This window comes from Trichechus manatus, unplaced genomic scaffold (assembly GCF_000243295.1).
Source record: "Trichechus manatus latirostris isolate Lorelei unplaced genomic scaffold, TriManLat1.0 scaffold00055, whole genome shotgun sequence".
NCBI classification, from domain to species: domain Eukaryota; kingdom Metazoa; phylum Chordata; class Mammalia; order Sirenia; family Trichechidae; genus Trichechus; species Trichechus manatus.
This window is the reverse complement of record NW_004443991.1, coordinates 12597854-12618506: the sequence shown is the minus strand read 5'-3', so window position 1 is coordinate 12618506 and position 20653 is coordinate 12597854. Positions and strand designations below refer to the sequence as shown.

The 20653-nt window shown below is 39.2% G+C and overlaps 1 protein-coding gene across 1 annotated transcript in view; it reads left to right on the top strand.

Annotated features, from left to right (window-relative positions):
* The window catches only part of MORC1 (MORC family CW-type zinc finger 1), a 246592-nt gene that overhangs the window by 166842 nt on the left and 59097 nt on the right, over nucleotides 1-20653 (top strand). The window contains exons 17-20 of the mRNA XM_004378174.1: nucleotides 1712-1774; nucleotides 3834-4079; nucleotides 4324-4350; nucleotides 15792-15896. Of these exons, the coding sequence (XP_004378231.1) occupies nucleotides 1712-1774; nucleotides 3834-4079; nucleotides 4324-4350; nucleotides 15792-15896 (441 nt within the window). The remainder of the gene's footprint in view (nucleotides 1-1711; nucleotides 1775-3833; nucleotides 4080-4323; nucleotides 4351-15791; nucleotides 15897-20653) is intronic.

Genomic DNA, 20653 nt, shown 5'->3' with positions numbered 1-20653 from the left:
AAAAAATAGACTCCTTTGGCCAGCAGTCATTAAAAGTCAAGTTACTTATAAGAGGAAAGGAAAACAATTGAGATTCACTTCAAACTTCTCTACACTAAACTCAGCTCCAGGTAACAATGAAGTCAGAGCTACAAGATCCTCAAGGAAAGAAAGTGAGAGCCAAGGATTTTATATTCAATCAAACTACCCTTCAGATAAAATGTTGCAGATAATTAGATTTGGAAAAAAAAAAAAAAAAAAAAACTCAAGAAATGCTGTTCTCATAACCACTTTTTGAGGAAACTACCAGAGATCAAACTTCAACCAGTCAAGAGATATCTGAAAATTCTACAACAAAGGACTGGAAGTGAGCACTGGCCATATTTAGGTATAAAGCTAAGAGTAAAACATGGAGCACTAGGTGCCTAACTGAAAGTAAATGCCCTGGAATTGTAGAAACAAGACAACTAACAAAAAAAAGAGGACAAGGGTGAAAGGTAATTATGCTTGTCTCATCTGCAGAGGAGATCAAGAAGTACTTTAAGCTGACGAATCAAGTAATAGCAGTTTAAGCATAATTTTTGTTGTTATTAGCTGCCATGGATTTGCCTCCCAACTCAAGGTGACCCCATGCACAATGGAGCAAAATGCTGCCCTGTCCTTTGCCATCCACATAATCAGTTGGGGATCAGACTGTTGTGATCCATAAGGTTTTCACTGGCTGGTTTTCAGAAGTAGATCACCAGGCCTTTCTTCCTAGTCTGTCTTAGCCTGGAAGCTCTGCTGAAACCTGCTCAGCATCATAGCAACACGCAGGCCTCCAATGACAGATGGGTGGTGGCTGCACATTAAGAGCATTGACCAGGAGTCAAACTTTGGTTTCCTGCATGGAAGGCGAGATTTCTACCACTGTACCACCATTGTCCTTTTATTTTTTGTACTAAGGTAAACACTGAGAAAAATAATGTTATCAATAAATATCAGACCGTGGAAGAAGTGCAAATAAATCAGAAACATTTTGTCACTGTTCAGGATAGGAAACTTACAGATACTGTCCAAAGATATAGAGAAGTAAGAGTATTAACTAAAGTTATCATTGTAATGGTGGTTACTGCAGGCCTAACCAGGGTCTCACCACAAGGAAGGGAAGGGCCTGCATACTCTAACTATCCTCTCTCTGTATATCTCATTTAACATCTCATCATTGTCACTTAACAACAATCACATCAACATACCAGCTTAAAAAGTACTTTTATAGAACATGTTGAAGGAGAGCAACTGCTCCCCTGCCCCTGGAACACAGCAAGGGCCAGTCTACCCTTAGAGTCCACTGAGGCTCAGGCCTAGAGCTCGGAACTGGTTGGAACGGCTGTCAAAGCCAAAATTCCACCCAGACCCCACGACCTCCAGGCGGGGAACCCAGGGTCTCAAGAGAGGGAACAAGCAGGCTGTGGAGGCTGGGAAGCAGAAAGAGTTTGACACAGTGGCACCATGAAGTTGCTCATAAGACACTGAATCTGTAATTAAATGGATTGTTTTCTCTTACCACTGTCACTGATAGAACATCATTGCAGCATATCTAAACTTAAGTGGACTCCTTAAACAGTTGTTGGTGAGAGCATGCTGTTTTGACATCTCTTCTGCAAGAAGTGAAGAATATTGAATTATTGTAGTAGGCCAATTGGAAGTTATTTTTACTTACACTTGCTTTTTTTTTTTCCCCCCATAAAAGCCTCAATTTATACCAAGTAGGATCGCTGAGTTCACTACCACCTGCCAAACTTCAGCACCTAAGGTCAGTAATTAAAGTTGAATGGAACCATTTGTATCAAGTTTCACATGGAAGAAAGCCTTATCAAGGGCTGTCATCTTGGTTTATGAGGTTCAGAAAATGAAGCACTAATAGATTTTTTTTAACAGCCATTTTTTTTTCTTAATAGGGTAATACATATTTATTAGTGAAAAGTTGGAAAATAAAATATAAATAAGAAATTTAAATCACCCATTGTCTTACTGCCTGGAAATGATGACCATTTTAAATATTGTAATGTATTTTTTCAATATTTTAATGGCACACACACATACGTGTATAGAGAGAGGAACACTCCCTTGGAGAGATGGGTTGGCACAATAGGTGCAGTGATGAATTCAAACATGCCAGCGATCATGAGGAGGGTGCAGGACCAGGCAGCACTTCATTCTGATGTACATATGGTTGCCATGAGTCAAAGTGAGCTTGAAGGCAGCTATCTATTGATACACACACACACACACACATATATATGTATATATACATCCACATATATATACAGAAACACGCACACATATATATACAGACACATATATGTATATTCATCTATTCATTCATCCATCCCGAGAGAGAGTGTGTTAGTCTATAGATGTATATTTGCCTACTAATGTTTTATACATAATCTCTATATTGTTTCTCGTGGTTGTTAAATGTCATATTACATTATATCTCTCAGATGTTCATTATTATCTAAAATTGGAAATTTAGAGGGAAATATTTTTGAACGTTTAGAGTTTCTTGGTTATACCAATCACACATACAAAGTATGGGGAACTCTTTACAATTTTAATTATTCACATTTCTTATACGTGAACCTTTAGATAAATAGCCAACCTTTAGATAAATAGATTACTGATATATATACATAATTTATTTTATATCTTTGGCATTTCTTGACTATTTCAGACATTGGAACACTTGTTTCCAGAGTGACTTCTTAGTTTGTATTTTCTTTGTTTATATCTTCTGCTACTACATCAAGCAATCAGGAACCCGTGAACCCGATAATAAATTGGAACTCTTACCATCTTTTAATCCAACTCCCTCCTTTTACAGTATTTTACCTAAGATCACTACAGAGCTGAATTGCAGAACCAGGAGTAGGATCTATCCCTTTATAGCAAATTATTACCAGAGTCTGAGAGTGAGATCAGGAAAAGGATTCTTTCAGGAGTTGACATCGGTAAAAGCCATCTGTCAGTGACTTGCCTGAGGAAATAGATTGCAAATGTGTTGTTATAAGGCCCCTGGGTAGAATCTCAGGAATATGATTGGCACACAAAAACTTGAGCAAACTGCATGTAACTTTACATTGTACTCAACTGCGGTGTAACTTGACACAAAAGTGGTGGTTACATGAAAGTAAAGGGGGTCCAACCGATTTCCTTGTGCCCTCAGCATTTAAGGGTAGGAAGTTCCTTGACCAGTGTATCTAGTCCTCTGGTGGATAATGATGTACTTACGAGTGCCATGGTGTCACTCCACACCCCAAACTCCTTCTAATAGTCATTTTTGCTTTCTTACAGGAAACACATTTTAGGTTTTAAATATATTGACCTAGTATATCATTTAATATGTGTATATGTGTATGCAGGTTTTGACCAGTAGGCACAAATATTCCAGTTTTCTTAGCAAATATATCCTACATCAGTTAAGTACAACCAGCAAAGGCAAGAAGCAGAATATGGGGTGGGGGAGGGATAAGGACAAGCCTCGGACATGCCAGGGAGCCAAAGGCAAGTGAACCTGGGTGGGGGGGAAAGGCAAGGTACAAAGTATGTCTTCAGTCTGGGATCTTGTACATTCTCATAATCAGAAGATTTCTTGACTCAGCCCAGCTCTGCAGCTATTCCTGAATCAAATTCTTGATGAGCTGTTACAGCGGTATCCATTTACTAAGGCCTATTTTCTAAGCTCCTGATTTTTAAATTTTTATTAGTAATAAGAAATACTACCCAATGTCATAAGGTTGTGAGGGAAGTGGTAATTAATTATAAATAAGCTAACTACCCAAAAAATAACAACTTGTTATTTGTTATTTAAGGAAAATACCAAAACTCAGAGAATCCAGCCTTTGGGTGGTGACTTGAAGCATGAGTCTCTCCCATCCTTTGAGATTTCAGTCAGCCATCGAGGCCAGAAAAGACACACAGAAGGGTCAGACTCAGATGTAGAATTCATTTCAGAGACTAAAATGATGAAGATGACTATGCAGAAGAAAGGGAAACCTCAACAGTGGAGACACCCAGCAGCCCCACCAGAAAATGTCAAACCAGCTGAGAGATCCCAGGTGTGTTTTTTTCTTTTTGAGAGATCCCAGGTGTGTTTTTTTCTTTTTGAGAGATCCCAGGTGTGTTTTTTTCTTTTTCTTCACAAAAATTATAGTAATTCACTTGTTTTGGAAATAGCTTTTGGTAAAGGTTTTGCTTCGTTTTTCCATTTTTAAAGGTCTCTAATTATAGAATACAAATTGCAATCTGTATTTCCTGGATAAGTTCCCAATTTCTTTTTTATTTGTATTCTCTCTTTTGGAGAACAGTCAGATTGCTAGTATCAGCACAGTGTGTGGAAAGCTCAAATCAGTTGAAGGCCTCCCTGAAAAAATGCCTGGTAGGAAGAAGTATTTTAAATGTATTTTTAAAAAGAGAGAAATATTCATATATAATTAATGTATAATCTTTAGAATTTTGCATTCAGTGTTTATATAGGAAAAATGCTTAGCCAAATTACAGGTAAGTAGTTATCCCTGTATCAAAGTCCTAGAAAAATGGGATATAACATCAATATACAACTAAGTAAGTGTTGAGACTGATTTTAACAAATGTCCTACCCTAGAATTTCCATGTATCCAAATGAGTTTGTTTCTGGTAAAAGAATCACTATGCATTCATTGTTATGTTACCCTTATTTAATTTGTTCATGAGAATTAGCCTTCAGATTCAGTATTTCGTAATAGTAATAATACCTACTATTGAGTGAGCACTGACCTCGTGTCAGGTATAGTGTCAGATGGTTACAGACAGCATTTCACAAACTACTGGTTTATATCTTTTGTAAGCCAAAAAATTATTGCCTATTTTTATCAACCTTGTTCATCAAGTTTAACTTCTAATGCCTTTTTATTATAATTCACCCTTAAAGGGGGACTCTGAGCTACCATGGAAAACATTAAAATGAATTGCAGTGGGTTTTGATAGCAATAAGCTAATTTGATTAGCAAATATGTATTGAGACAAAGTGTCTTACACAGGGTGACAAGATGTTTTAGGCATGGTTCTTTCAAAAGAAATTATTCTGAACAGTGGTCACATTACAGAAATATCTCATACATTCCCTTTGTAACATCTTTGGCAAATGGTGTCCAGCCTCTTTGTGAAAATATGTAGTGATGGAGAACTCATTACCTCCTAAGGAAGCCTTCTACTCATTCTGTTTGTTGGGTAGCTCATCCTCTTAAAATAATCGAAATCTGAACTGACTCGAACTGCTACCGTCAAGTCAATTCTGACTAAAAGTGACCGTTAAGACAGAGTAGAACTGCCCCATAAGGTTTCCAAGGCTGTAAACTTTACAGAAGCAGACTTCCACATCTTTCTCCTGCAGAGCAGCTGGTGGGTTCGACCCACTGACCTTTCAGTTAGCAGCCAAGTGCTTAACCACTGCACCACCAGGGCTCCTTATCTGAAATCCAGTTCCCCATAATTTTGAAATGTTAATCTTAAATCTTCCCTTGAGTCTATATAAACCAAGCAGAATATGTCTACAATTACCACAGAATTTTAATTTTTCTGTTACTTTGAATATCGTTTCATGTTTGAATGTACAAGTTCATATATTCAGCAGATACTTACTCAACACTTGCTATGTTCAAAGTACTGCATGTTTGTAATATAAAAAGTAACTTTGTCACCTCATATAGTCACAGTGCCTCTCACCCTGATTTCCAGAAAAACTCAATAGCTGTGCAGTTTTAAGATTTGTGTTTAGTTGGTTTATTTTGTGGGGATGCTACATGCTCCAAAAACATACACATGATCGAGAAGTTTAGAATGTTCCCACATTAAGACAACGCATTTTAGACTTAACTATAGAGATACACTTAGTGTAACATTTAATACGTGTATGTATATGTTAATAAATATTGATGTCTTAATTTGGAACCCTGGTGGCACAGTGGTTAAAGGTTTTGGGCTGCTAACCAAAAGGTCAGCAGTTCTAATCCACCAGCCACTCTTTGGAAACACTATAGGGCAGTTCTGCTCTGTCCTATGGGGTTGCTATGAGTCGGAATAGACTTGACAGTAACGGGTTTGGTTTTTGGGCATGTATAATTCAGTATGCTAGCTACAGGGATTCAGTGGTGAGCAAAACCACATGATGTCCCTGTTCCCACTGAACTAACAGTCTAGTGAGGGAGACAGACAGTCACATAAGTACACAGACAAATAGAAGCTGCTACTGTGGTAGTTTTCACGGCAGAGATGTACTATAGCATGAGCACTTTTAATAGGGTGTTTGATTATCTGGGAGGATTGGGAAGGCTCCACTGAAAAAGGGATCGCTGAGCTTTTACAATTGAATTCTAATTAAACTGGTAAAAAGAAAGAAAGAGTATTTTCAAACAAATGCCAACAGCATTTGCTAAAAGAGAACGTGGTGAATGCAAAGTACTGCACCTTAAAAAGACGGTTAAGCTATGGCAGGGCAGTGAGATGAGTAGAGCATGACCAGAACTATGCAGGTTCTATAGCCCTTGATACGGGGTTCTTCATTTGTCCTAAAAGCAATGGGAAAACCAACTGAAGTCCATTAAAGGATTTCAAGCAGGAGGTGGTGTGCTAAGTATGGAAGAAAGGTCAGTGGAGAGCAGAGTGAATGGGAGGTTATTATAGTCGTATCCTCAGGAATAACTGAAGTGTGGGCTAGGATGATGGTGGAGATGGAGTGTAAAAATGGTGTGGGGGCAGTGTCTGACCTCCTCTAACTTCACAAGGGAGAAGGAAAATCAAAGTCAATAGCCCAAGGCTGATTCCAACAAGACAGCGATCAGACATGCCTCCTCTGTCTGCCATCTTTACCAATTCTGATGCCAACCATCCCTCCCACAGCACTTTCTACTTCTCTGTTGGGTTTGATAATTTATTGCAATGGCCACACAGAACTCACAGACTGTACTCAAGATTATGGGGTTTATTAGGGAAGTAACAGTTACAATTCAGGCTCAGGAACACTCAAGGATACAGTTCTTCCATCAGAACAGCCTCTTCCCTGCCATGTTTGAAGGCACACCTCTCTCTGGCCTTAGGTCTCTGCCCAAAGACACTCAGCTTTCTTGCTATGTGGGCCAGGAAGCCCAGCATGCTGTCTCCTGCTACCGAGTCTCTGCTGCCGGATCTCTCCTGCCACTTCTTCTCACCATCTTCAGGGTTACAGCTCACTCTCTCTCTCGGTCTCCTGCTTCCAAGAGCCTCTCAGTGAGGGATCCTGGGTCCAAAGGACGTGCTGGCTCCTGGTTGTTCTTCCTTGGTGGTGGTGGAATCCTCTCTTTCCCACCTATGGGGTGGTTCACCTCAACCCGAGTAGGATGGCAAAACTTCCCAATCCCTTTGGTGGGCCACAACTACCATATCTGCACAATCCCACCAATCACTTGGGTAGGAGTTACAAAACCATGGCTAGAAAGGCCACACACAAGTGATCCATTACATCATAGGGGAGAGACATGTTTTTGTGTGTTTGTTTTAAGGGAATAACACTGATTGGTCTTGGTGATCTATTGGATTTGGACAGTGAAGCAGAGAGAAAGGGCAAGAGTGACTACTGAATTTCTGGCTGTTGTGCTAGGTTGGGTGGAGATTCTGTTCATTAAAATTGGGAATCCTAGAAGGTGACTGGGTTTGTAGGGAGCAGCGTGAGTTCAGCTTAAGTAGTTTGAGACTTCCAAGAGGATATGTCAAGCAAGATGTCAGAGATATGAGTCTGAATGTCAGGCAGTGCTTAAACTCAGACAAACTTGTGAGGTATTTTCATATAGGTGGGTATTATGGATTGAACTGTGTCCCTCAAAAATATGTGTTGTAAATCCTAACCTCTATGCATGTGGTTATAATCCAATTTGGGAATGCATTGTCTTTGTCATGTTAACAAGACAGGATATATCTTGACTCAATCTCTTTTGAGATATAAAAGAGATAAATACAAGCTAGAAGCAGAGATGGGTGAAGAGAGATGCCAAGCCACATGATGATTGCCCAGGAGTAGAACTTCAAAGAGACCTTCATCCAGAGCCAATACAGACAGAAAGCCTACCCCTAGAGTCAGCACCCTGAATTTGCACTTCCAGCCTCCTAAACTGTGAGAAAATAAATTTCCGTTTATGAAAACCACACACTTGTGGTATTTCTGTTACAGCAGCACTACATGACTAAGACAGTAGGTCTAAGCTTAGTATGACTGAGGTTGAAGGGCAACAGGAAAAAAAGGAAAAGACAGATACTTGAGGAATTGTAGCATTTTATGGCCAGCTATCAGAGGATAACAGTACACAGTCAGAGAAATGGTCTGAGTGGTAAGAGGAGAAACCAGGAGTTTGTCATATTATGAAAGCCAAGAGGGAAGAAGGGGCGATTCAGTAAGAGGTGGTCAGAGAGTCTACATTCTGTTGGGAGGCCAAAAAAAAGTTCTAGTCACTTAATGACTTAGAAGTAATAGGGATGATCTCAGTAAGAATGTTTTTGCTATTGGAATGATGAGTGTAGAAACCAGTCTAGAAAGTGTTCATTAGAGAGTAGAAGGAGAGAAAATAAAGCTGGGTTCTATACCAACTCTTGGAAAGGTAAGATGACTTCACCTGAGAAGATACTCTATACTTAAGAAAATTTAGAAGGTGGATCCATCACGAGAAATTTCTTATAAACACTTAAAAAATGAATTTAATCAGATCTTAAACTGCAATTAAAACAGTTTTTTATTATTACCTGAGGATTATTGTGGTAAATTTCTAACATTCTCTCTAGTAGGCACAACATTAGGAATTACCACCATGAGACAGAGGAGGTGCAGGAAATGCAATAAGTTGTAATATTAGGCTAAGCAGCATAGATTTAGGAAGGCAGATATGTTCCGAGTAAATCGTATCATGCCCTCCAAAAGCTTGCTGGTAATGACTCTGGAATTAGCTAATATTTTAGCCTATATACACTAGTGTTCATCTCTATTAATGGAGATAATTAACTAACTATTCATCTAGGTAATTATTATTATCACCCTGCCTTTCTAGAAGATTCCTTTTTCTTTATCCTCAATAACATTTTAGCTCATTTCCTGAAAACATGGCTCCCAATAAAATTAATCTACTTATTTCCTAAGTATACAACTTTTAATTCCTTTAAATTTTCTCTTAATGACCTTTGTTAATTCATTTCACTCAACACACATGTATTAAACAATACTCGCGCCAAGTACTAGCGACTCAAAGATCAATAGGACACAGCCTCTGCCCTCAAGAAGCTAACAGCCTACCTCTATCCATTCAAATCAAGACAGACCTTTCCTTGCATTACAAATTTTACATTCCAGTTGTTTTCCACCTTTTCAAGTATGAGAACTACTTTTCAATGTCAAAAAATGACAATGACTGCAGACATCTTAGATAATCCTAAGTGTGTCTATTATCCATTGGTAACCCACTCCATCAAGTCAGTTCCGAGTAGAACTCCCCCATAGGGTTTCCAAGGAGAGGCTAGTGGATTCGAACTGCTGACCTTTTGGTTAGCAGCTGATCTCCTAATGCACCACCAGGGCTCCATCCATTGCTTAAGAGCTACATAATAAGAGGAAGCCATCATAGATATTTTGAAATAAATATGTATTTTATTCCCCCAGCAACATCTACATGCATTTTAAGAACAGTGTACATATACATATGTTGTTGTTAGGTGCCTGTGAGTCAGTTCTAACTCATAGTGACCCTGTGTACAACAGAACAAAACACTGCCTGTTCCTGCACCATCCTCAGAATCTTTATGCTTGAGCCATTGTTGCAGCCACTGTGTCAATCCATCACATTGAGGGTCTTCCTTTTTTCCACTGACCGTCTACCAAGCTTGATATCCTTCTCCAGGCACTGATCCCTACTAATGTGTCCAAAGTATATGAGAAGAAGTCTCGCCATCCTTGCTTCTAAGGAGCATGCTGGCTGTACTTCTTCCAAGACAGATTTGTTCTTTCTTTTGGCAGTCCATGGTATATTCAGTATTCTTTGCCAACATCTCAATTCAACGGTGTCAATGCTTCTTTGGTCTTTCTTATTTATTGATCAGCTTTTGCATGCATATGAGGCAATTGAAAACACCACGGCTTGGGTAAGTCACACCTTGGTCTTCAAGGTGATATCTTTGCTTTTTAACACTTTAAAGAGGTCTTTTGCAGCAAATTTGCCCAATGCAATGTGTCGTTTGATTTCTTGACTGCTGCTTCCATGGGCATTGATTGTAGATCCAAGTATAATGAAATCCTTGACAACTTCAATCTTTTCTCTGCTTATCATGATGTTGATTATTGGTCCAGTTGTGAGATTTTTTTTTTTTTTGATGTTGAGGTATAATCCATACTGAAGGCTGTAGTCTTTGATCTTCATCAGTAAGTGCTTCAAGTCATCTTCACTTTCAGCAAGCAAGGTTGTGTCATCTACATATCACAGGTTGTTAATGAGTCTTCCTCCGAACCTGATGCCCCGTTCTTCTTCATATAGTCCAGCTTCTCGGATTATTTGCCCAGCGTACAGATTGAATAAGTATGGTGAAAGGATACAACCCTGACGCACACCTTTCCTGACTTTACTCACGCAGTATCCCCTTGTTCTGTTCAAACGACTGCCTCTCGATCTATGTACAGGTTCCTCATGAACACATTTAAGTGTTCTGGAATTCCCATATACTCATGAGACATTATTTATTCAGTATATGGATAGTAATTTGTGCAGATCCTTTGCAAAATACTGCAGATCCTTTAGTCCACTGTTGAGCCCCCTTGTTTCTACCACTCATTTCATACTTAATTTGCCTTATGACATTCTTTTTTATTGTTATGTATGGTTATTTAGGAGCCCTGGTGGTGCAGTGGTTAAGAGCTCTGTTGCTAACCAAAGGACAGCAGTTTGAATCCACCAGCCACTCCTTGGAAACCCTATGGGGCAGTTCTACTCTGTCCTATTTGGGTTGCTATGAGTCGACAGCAATGAGGTTATTGTTATTTAACCTTTATATGTGCTTATCTAAATCATACACTTCTTTTTTTTATTGTACTTTAGATGAAGGTTTACAGAACAAATAGTTTCTCATTAAACAGTCAGTACACATATTGTTTTATGACATTGGTTAACAACTCCACGACATGTCAACACTCTCCCTTCTCGACCTTGAGGACTTTGATTTGGTGAAAATATACATAGCCAGAGTTACACCATTTAGAAAGTTTCTACATGTACAATGCAGTGACATCGAGTACGTTCTTCCAGCTGTGCTGCTATTCTCACTATCCTTTTCCAAATTATTCCATCACCATTGTCTTCAACTCACTGTCCCCTAGGCTTCCCATCAAAACTTTTGAGTTGCTGTTGTCAATTTGATCTCACATAGATAATTCTTTTTTTTTTTTATTGTACCTTAGATGAAGGTTTGCAGAACAAATAGTTTCTCATTAAACAGTTAGTATACATATTGCCCTATGACAAGGTTAACAACGCCATGACATGTCAACACTGTCCCTTCTCAACCTTGGGTTCCCTATCACCAGCTTTCCTGTCCCATCCTGCCTTCTGGCCCTTGTCCCTGGACTGTTGTGCCTCGTTAGTCCTGTTTTGTTTTAAGAGACTGTCCAATCCCCAGCTGAATGGTGAACTTCTGGAGGGGCATCATCACTGAGCTAAAAGGGTGTCTGGGGGCCATACTCTCGGGGTTTCTCCAATCTGTCAGGCCAGTAAATCTGGTCTTTTTTTTGTGAGTTAGAATTCTGTTCTACATCCTTTTCCAGCTCTGTCCAGGACTCTCTATTGTGATCCTGGTCAGAGCAGTCAGTGGTGGTAGCCGGGCACCATCTAGCTGTACTGGACTCAATCTGGTGGAGGCCATGGTAGCTGTGGTCCATTAGTCCTTTGGACTAATCTTTTCCTTGTATCTTGTTCTCTTCATTCTCCCTTGATCCTGAAGGGGTGAGACCAGTGGAGTATCTTAGATGGCTGCTCACAGGCTTTTAAGACCCCAGATGCTACTCACCAAGGTAGAATGTAGAACATTGTCTTTATAAACTGTGTTATGCCAATTGAGCTAGATGTTCCCTGAGACCATGGTCCCCACAGTCCTCTGCCCAGCAGTTCAGTCCCTCAGGGAGTTTGGAAGTGTCTATGGAGCTTCCATGACCTTTCCTTGTACAAGTTGTGCTGGCTTCCCCCAGTAACATGTACTGTCTGACCCTTCACCAAAGTTACCACTTACCTGTTTACTTCCACCCCATCCCTCCCATCCCTCATAACCAACAAAGACTGTTTCTTTTTGTGTGTAAACTTTTACATAAGTTATACAATAGAGGTCTCATAGAATCTTTGTCCTTTTGTGATTGACTTATTTCACTCAGCATAATGTCCTCCAGTTTCATCCACGTTATGAGATACTTCACAGATTCGTCATTGTTCTTTATCTTTGTATAATACTTCATTGTATGTACTATAGTTTGTTTATCCATTCTTCTGTTAATGGGCATCTAGGTTGTTTCCATCTTTTTCCTATTGTGAACAGTGCTTCAATGAATATGGGTGTGCGTATGTCTATTAGTGTGACAGCTCTTATTTCTCTAGGATGTATTCCTAGGAGTGGGATTGCATTTTGTAGTGCTTTTTTTTTTTTTTTTTCCTGTGGTGCTGACGTTTTCTTTGTTCCTGTTACTCTCCTGTGCTGAGTTCCTTTTGTTTGTGGACTTTTTTTTCATTTCTTTTGTTCTTGTAGGTTTTGTTTTTACTGATACTTTGTTTTTCTTCTTTGTTTTGAGGAGTACATTTGTTAACTTTCTTCGTGGTTACCTTGAAATTTACCCTTATCTTCCTAGATTTGTACCAGTCTATTATTACTTGGTATCGCTCGACTTCCTCTCCATTAGAAGGTTCTATACTTACACCGTTTATTCCCTCTTTTATTGTTCTGATGCTGTTGTCATTTACAGGTTAACCTCTCTGGTTCCCTTTTGTAATTCTTTTGGTTTTGCCTAGTCCTTAAGAGTTCGTTTCCTAGGTTGGTATCTGGCTAGTACAATCCTGTGTCCTGTATGCAGCCTGTGGTCTGATGTTTTTTGTTCTCAGATCTAAGGACTCCCTTTAATAAGTCTTGTAAGTTTGGTTTGGTTTTTACATAGTTCCTTAATCTTCATTTATCTGGAAATGACCTAATTTCACTGTCGTATGTGAATGAGAGTTTTGCAGGATATATTATTCTTAGCTGGAAATTGTTTTCTTTCAAGGTTTTATATATGTCATCCCATTCCCTTCTTGCCTCCATGGTTTCTGCCAAATAATTCAAGCTTAGTCTTATTGTCTTTCCTCTGTATGTGACTTTTTGTTTTTCTCGAGCTGCTCTCAGGATTCTTTGTTTGTCTTTGGTTTTAGCGAGTGTGATTATGATTTGCCTTGGTGATTTTCTTTTGGGGTCTATCCTATATGGGGTTCATTGAGCTTCTTGGATGGTCAGTTTTTCATCTCTCATGATATTGGGGAATTTTTCTGTCAGCAGTTCTTCCGTGATCCTCTCTGTGTTTTCTATTGTCTCTTCCTGTTCTGGAACTCTGATCACTCACCGATTTTTGCTTTTGATTGTATAATTCTCGGGGTTTCTTCATTTTTCTTCATTCTTTTTCTGATTTTTTCCTCAGAGTTGTATGCAAGTGTTTGTTTTCAATTTCACTGATCCTATCTTCCATCATTTCAAACCTGCTCCTCAGCTCTTCTATGACACTGTCCATTTCTGAAATATTGTTGTTTATCTTTTGGATTTCTAATTGTTTTTGTATGATTTCTAGTTGTGAATTTATTTTAGCATTTTGTTCCTGTATTATTTTCTTGAATTCTTCCATTTTTTGTCTTTATTTTCCATGAATTTTTTTATTTTTTCCTCATTTTTGTCTGTTTTTTTCTTCAACTCTTGGATAATTCTGAATATTAGAGATTTGAATTCCCTATCAGTTAGGTCTAGTGCCTTTTCTTGTACTGGAGGGTCATCTGGTATTTTATTTTGGATGCCTACTGGAACCATCCTGTCTTGTTTTTGTAAATCTTTTGATATTTTCTGCTGTCTTCAGGGCATTCAGGGGTTATTTTCCTCGTTTATTGATTGTAGATTTGTTTGTTTCATCCTGCTTTTTTGTTTTACTTGGTTATGTCTGAGCAGGCAGGCTGTACGTTCTTTGTTGTTTGCTCGTCTGTGGGCATGATACTTTTCACCTTCTTCTCCAATGGGCAGGGTCAGTCACTCAGGTATGGTACAGCAGGGCAAGTCCAGCTGAAGAGGAGTTGCTGGGATGGGTTGTTTGTGGCACATACTAGGGCTGACAGTGCAGACCAGGAATCAGTGCAAGGCAGGTTCCAGTAGGCCGTGCCTGTGTTGCTTGGGAGTGTGATGTTCAGCACACGGTGCAGGTAGATAGGAACTAGGGGATAGATTGTGATGTGTGGAGCTATGATGGGCATGGGAAAGATGAAAGAGAGGAGAGAGGAACAGAAGCCAAAGACATACACACAAACAAAAAAGAGTGCTAAGTGCGCTTGCTATTGGAGTGGAGAGATGAGAGACTGAGAAATGGGGAAAGACAAAAATGAAAAAAAAAGAAAAAGGGTAAAAGAAAAAATGAATAAATCAAGAAACTGGAAATGAATAAAGACAAAAAGGCAATAAGACAGTGAAGAAAACTAAACAAAGAAATGAAAAAAAAAACAAAAAAACAAAAACAAACAAGAAAAAAGAAATGCCTCCAGGGATGTCCCTGTGCGTCTGTGCAGAGTAAGGGACTAGCTTCCAAGCCACGTAGTACTGCCTGGCTAGAAGGGGCTCCCAAGCCAAGAAAGAAAAAGAAACAAAGAAACAAATCAAAACAGAACAAATCAGAGCAAACAAACAAACAAAAAAGCTCCGGGGGTCCCACCAGCATGGCGGTATGGGCCAGGAAGCAGTTTCACAGTCAAGCAGTGTTTCACAGCCTTTCAGGAAGAAGCTAAGATGGTGCACGGAGCCAGGTATTTGAGAGAAAGAAGAGGAAAGTGGTGAGATGCAAGGAAGAAATCTAAAGAAGGGAAAAAAGCAACACCAGCAGCCAACAAATGGCACTCAGGGAGCTGGCCAGTGTGGGCAGGTGGAATCCAAGCAGCGCTGGGGGGAAGCTCGTGCTTCCCAGCCAATAGACTGTGGCTGTAGGAAGCAGAGGAGACTAAATGGCGGTGAAGAAGGGTGGGGGGTGGGAAAGCCTATATTGTAGGTTACCGGTTGTTCTGTCTCCTGCTGGAAGCTCTGTGAAGCTGCTTTCTCATACCTCCTGTTCACTGATCTCTGCTAGGAGTCCAAGATGGCAGATCCGTGCTGTGGTAGCTGATAGGGGACCTCTGCATGTATCTCTCCTCATGCTCTGTTCTCGGTCAGTTTCTTATTCCATTCGGTGCTAGGCTGAGTTCTTTATCTCTTCATTTGATGGTTAGGGTTTCAGAATTGATGTATGACTCTGTTCGACTTAGTTTTTCTAATCTTTGCTGTGGAAGGATGCTGTGGTGCTTCTGACTATAGCGCCATGTTGTCCAGAAGTCTAAATAATACACTTCTTGAGGGCAAAGATCAGAAATGGAATTTTCTCTATATACCCTACAGACATCTGCAGTTAATAGAGGCTGATGAAGGAAAGAATGAAGTTGGTATAATGTGTACCATCGACTGCTACTAATCCTCATGTATTTTTTGTTTATACCTTGCTGTAGGCTTCTTCTTGGGAAATGAAAGGGAAGCAGAGTCAAAACCTTATTCAGGAATGTAAGGCATTGATTCAAGTTGAAACCAACAATAAGAATTCAGATATAATCCTGGTGAGATAAACTTTACTGTCTAAATAACACCTTGAGATTTATTCACATTCATAGAGATTAGAGCGATCTGTAAGTCATTGCACATTAGTGCCTCAAAGCAACTAAAACATCCTTTAGCTGAATAACCCAGTTTTTAGATGAAGAAACATAACTCAGAAAAGTTAGTTAAATTACTTGTCCAAGGCTACACAAACTAATAGGAATGGACCTAGAGCTTTTACCTCCTGACCCCTGTCCATCAGGCTTTCCATTTTAGCTATCAGGATGATAGAGCTCTGCACTAAGTGACTTAGTTATTTTCACTGTGAAAACAAGACGTTTAGATTAGAAGACCACTGAACCCCCTTACTGATTCCTTGGAAGTGAAGGTAAGTAGTAAGTCAGTTACCAGGGCTACAAAGATGAATAAGAGGAGTAAGACACAGTTCCTAACTCAGGTCTAATGGGTAATCATCTAAGAACTGTTCATTTGAATTTACAATTTGGAATTAAGTTCCATATAATCCTACAAATGGTTAATAATCCAGATCAAGCATCTGTACATGATATACTATTCTCAAAAAATTACCATGGATTGGACATGCTTTTACTGTCATACTAGGAGTGACCTCAAGAAATAATTTGTCCTCTTGCCCTGTCCCCATTATTCCCTGTCATCGTATCATTTAATTTGTGAATTATAATTACTTACATTTTAAGAAGGAATTTGAAGGGTTATTGAAAAGTTCCAGAAGTTAATCATAAATGAAGGTGGAAAAAGCTTAATATTAACAATAAAGAGCCCTGGTGGCACAGTGGTCAAGAGCTCTGCTACCATCCAAAATGTCAGCAGTTCAAATCTACCAGCCACTCCTTGGAAACCCGTGGGGCAGTTCTACTCTGCCCTGTAGGGTCTCTATGATTCAAAATTGACAATAGCAGCAGGTTTGGTTTCGTTTAGTGTGATCCAAATTTATTATCTCTGACTCTGTAAAACTTTATTGTGCTGAAATCCTAGTAACTACACACATGTGTGTTCTAGCAGAGTAAGCTTTTCCTCTTTCTACGTGGTCATGTTGAAATTCAGGTACTACACTTCCCATGGTTGTCTTGTTATTGAATCCTTTTTTTTTTTTAATTGTGCTTTAGGTGAAAGTTTACAAAGCAAATTAGTTTCTCATTAAACAGTTAATACACGTATTGTTTTGTGATGTTGGTTGCCAACCCCATGATGTGTCAACACTGCCTTTCTCTACCTCGGATTCCCCATTTCCATTCATCCAGTTTTTCTGTCACTTCCTGCCTTCTCATATGTGCTTTTGGGCTGGTGTGCCCATTTAGTCTTGTAGACATGGTTGAACTACGCATGTTATTGTTTGTTTTATAAGCCTGTCTAATCTTTGGCCATGGTGGTGTAGTGGTTAAGAGCTCGGTTGCTAACCAAAAGATTGGCAGTTCAAGTCCACCAGCCACTCCTTTAAAACTCTGTGGGGCAGTTCTTCTCTGTCCTATAGGATCGTTATGAGTTGGAATCGACTAGACAGCACCTAACAACAAAAACAACAATCTTTGTCTGAAGGGTGAACTTAAGGAGTGACTTCAGTACTGAGTTAAAAGGGTGTCCGAAGCCATACTCCCAGGGTTTCTCCAGTCTCTGTCAGAACAGTAAGCCTGGTCTTTTTTTTGTGTGTTTGCCTTTTGTTCTACATCTTCCTCCCACTCTATCCTGGATCCTCTATTGTGATCCTTGTCAGAGCAGTCAGTTGTGGTAGCCAGGCACCATCTAGTTGTTCTGAACTCAGTCTCTGGAGGCTGTGGTAGTTGTGGTACATTAGCCCTTTGAACTAATCTTTCCCTTGTGTCTTCGGTTTTCTTCATTCTCCTTTGCTCCAAATGTATGGGACCAGTAGATGTATCTTAGATGGCCTCTCACAAGTTTGAAAGCTACTACAGATGCTACCCACAAAGTAGGATGTAGAACATTTTATTTATGAGCTATGTTATGCCAACTGAGCTACATGCCCCCTGAGACCATGGTGCCTAGCCCTCAGCCCAGTAACTTGGTCTCTCAGGGAGATTTGATGTTTCTATGAAGCTTCTATGACTTTACCTTGGTCAAGTTGTGCTGATTTCCCCAGTATTGTGTACTGTCTTACCCTTCACCAAAGTTACCAGTTATCTGTTGTCTAGTTAGTGTTTTTCCCTCCTCACCCTTCCCCTCCCTTGTAACCATCACAGATCATTTCTTTCTATGTGTAAACCTTTTTATGAGTTTTTATAATAGTGGTATGTCATGGATTGAATTATGTCCCCCAAAAATATCTGTCAACTTGGCTGGGTCATGATTCCCAGTATTGTATAATTGTGTACCATTTTGTAATCTGATGTGATTTCTTTATGTGTTGTAAATTCAGTCACTATGATCTAATAAGATGGATTAGCAGCAGTTATACTGATGGTGTCTTAAGGAAATCTCTTTTGAGATATAAAAGAGAGAAGTGAGCAGAGACATATGGGAACCTCATACCACCAAGAAAGCAGTGCTGGGAGCAGAGGGCATCCTTTGGACCTGAGGTTCCTGCGCTGAGAAGCTCCCAGACCAAGGGAAGATTGATGCCACAGACCTTTCTCCAGAGCTGAAAGAGAAAGCGTTTTCTTGGAGCTGACGCCCTGAATTTGAACTTGTACCCTGCTGGACTGTGAGAGAATAAACTTCTCTTTGTTAAAGCCATCCACTTGTGGTATTTCTGCTAGAGCAGCGCTAGATGACTAAGACGTGGTCTCATATGGTATTTCTTCTTTTGTAATTGACTTATTCCACTCAGCATAATGCCCTCCAGATTCATCCATGATGTGAGATGTTTCGAAGATGCATCATTGTTCTTTATCTTTGTGTAGTATTCTATTATGTGTATGTACCATAGTTTGTTTATCCATTCATCTGTTGATGGGCACTTAGGTTGTTTCCAGCTTTTTGCTGTTGTGAACAATGTTGCAGTGAACATGGGTGTGTATACGTCTATTTGTGTGACGGCTCTTATTTCTCTAGGATATATTCCTATGAGTAGGATTGCTAGATCATATGGTATTTCTATTTGTAGCTTTTTAAGGAAGCACCATCTCATTTTCCAAAATGATTGCACCATTTTGCATTCCCACCAGCAATGCAGAAGAGTTTCAATCTCCCTGAAACCTCTCCAGCATTTGTTATTTCCTGTTTATTGATTAGTGCCAGTAATGTTGGGGTGAAATGGTATCTCATTGTGGTTTTGATTTGCATTTCTCTAATAGCTAGTGATTGAGAGCATTTCTTCATGTGTCTGTTAGCTGCCTGAATATCTTCTTTGGTGATGTGTCTGTTCATATTCTTTGCCCATTGTTTAATTTATTATTTGTCTTTCTGTTGTAGAGGTATTGGATTTTCCTGTAGATTTTAGACCCTTGTTGGATATGTCATACTAAAATTTTTTGTCCCAGTCTGTAGGTTCTCTTTTTACTCCTTTGGTGAAATCTTTTGATAAGCGTAAGTGTTTAATTTTTAGAAGATTCCAGTTATCTAGTTTATCTTCCAGTGTTTGTGTATTATTAGTTATGATATGTATCCCATTTATGCCGTACAGTAGGTCCCCTAGTGTTGACCCTAGTGACACAGTGGTTTAGAGCTCAGCTACTAGCCAAAAGATCAGCAGTTTAAATCCAACAGCCACTCCTTGGAAACTCAGTGGGGCAATTCTCCTCTGTCCTATAGGGTCACTGTGAGTTGGAATCCACTCGACGGCAATGGGATTTTTGTTTGTTTGTTTAGTGTTGACCCTATTTTTTCTTCCATAATCTTTATAGTTTTTGGCTTTCTATTTAGGTCTTTGATCCATTTTGAATTAGTTTTTGTGTATGGTTTGAGATATGGGTCCTGTTCCATTTTTTTACAGATGAACATCCAGTTTTGCCAGCACCATTTGTTAAAAATACCGTCTTTTCGCCATTTAAAGGACTTTGGACCATTGTAAAATATCAGGTGACAGTAGTTGGATGGATTTCTGGATTCTGTTCTGTTGGTCAGTGTGTCTGTCGCTGTACCAGTACCAGGCTGTTTTGACTACCGTAGCTGTAGATTAAGTTCTCTGAGTTCAGGTAATACTTTATTGTTCTTCTTCAGTAATGCTTTACTTATCTGTGGCATCTTAACTTTCCATATAAAGTTAATTATTAGTATTTCCATCTCGTTGAAGAATGCTGTTTGTATTTGGATTGGAATTGCATTGTATTTGTAGATTGCTTTGGGTAGAATTGAGATTTTTCACAATGTTGAGTCTGCCTATGCATGAGCATGGTATGTTTTTCCTTTTATGTAGGTCTCTTTTGGTTTCTTGCAGTAGTGTTTTATAATTTTCTTTGTATAGGTCATTTATATACCTGATTATATATATTCCTAGGTATTTTATTTTTTTAGTGACTGTTATAAATGGTATTGCTTTCCTGATTTTCATTTCATAGTTCTCTTTATTGATGTATATGAATCCACCTGATTTTTATATATTTATCTTGTATCCTGCTACTCTCCTGAATCTTTCTATTAGTTCCAGTAGCTTTCTTGTGAAGTCTTTAGGGTTCTCTATGTATAGTATCATATTACCCATGAATAGAGATAGTTTTACTTCTTCCTTACCAATTTGGATGTCCTTTATTTCTTTTTCCTGCCTCACTGCTCTAGCTAGGACTTCCAGCACAATGTTAAATAGGAATGGTGATAAAAGGCATCCTTGTCTTGTTCCTGTTCT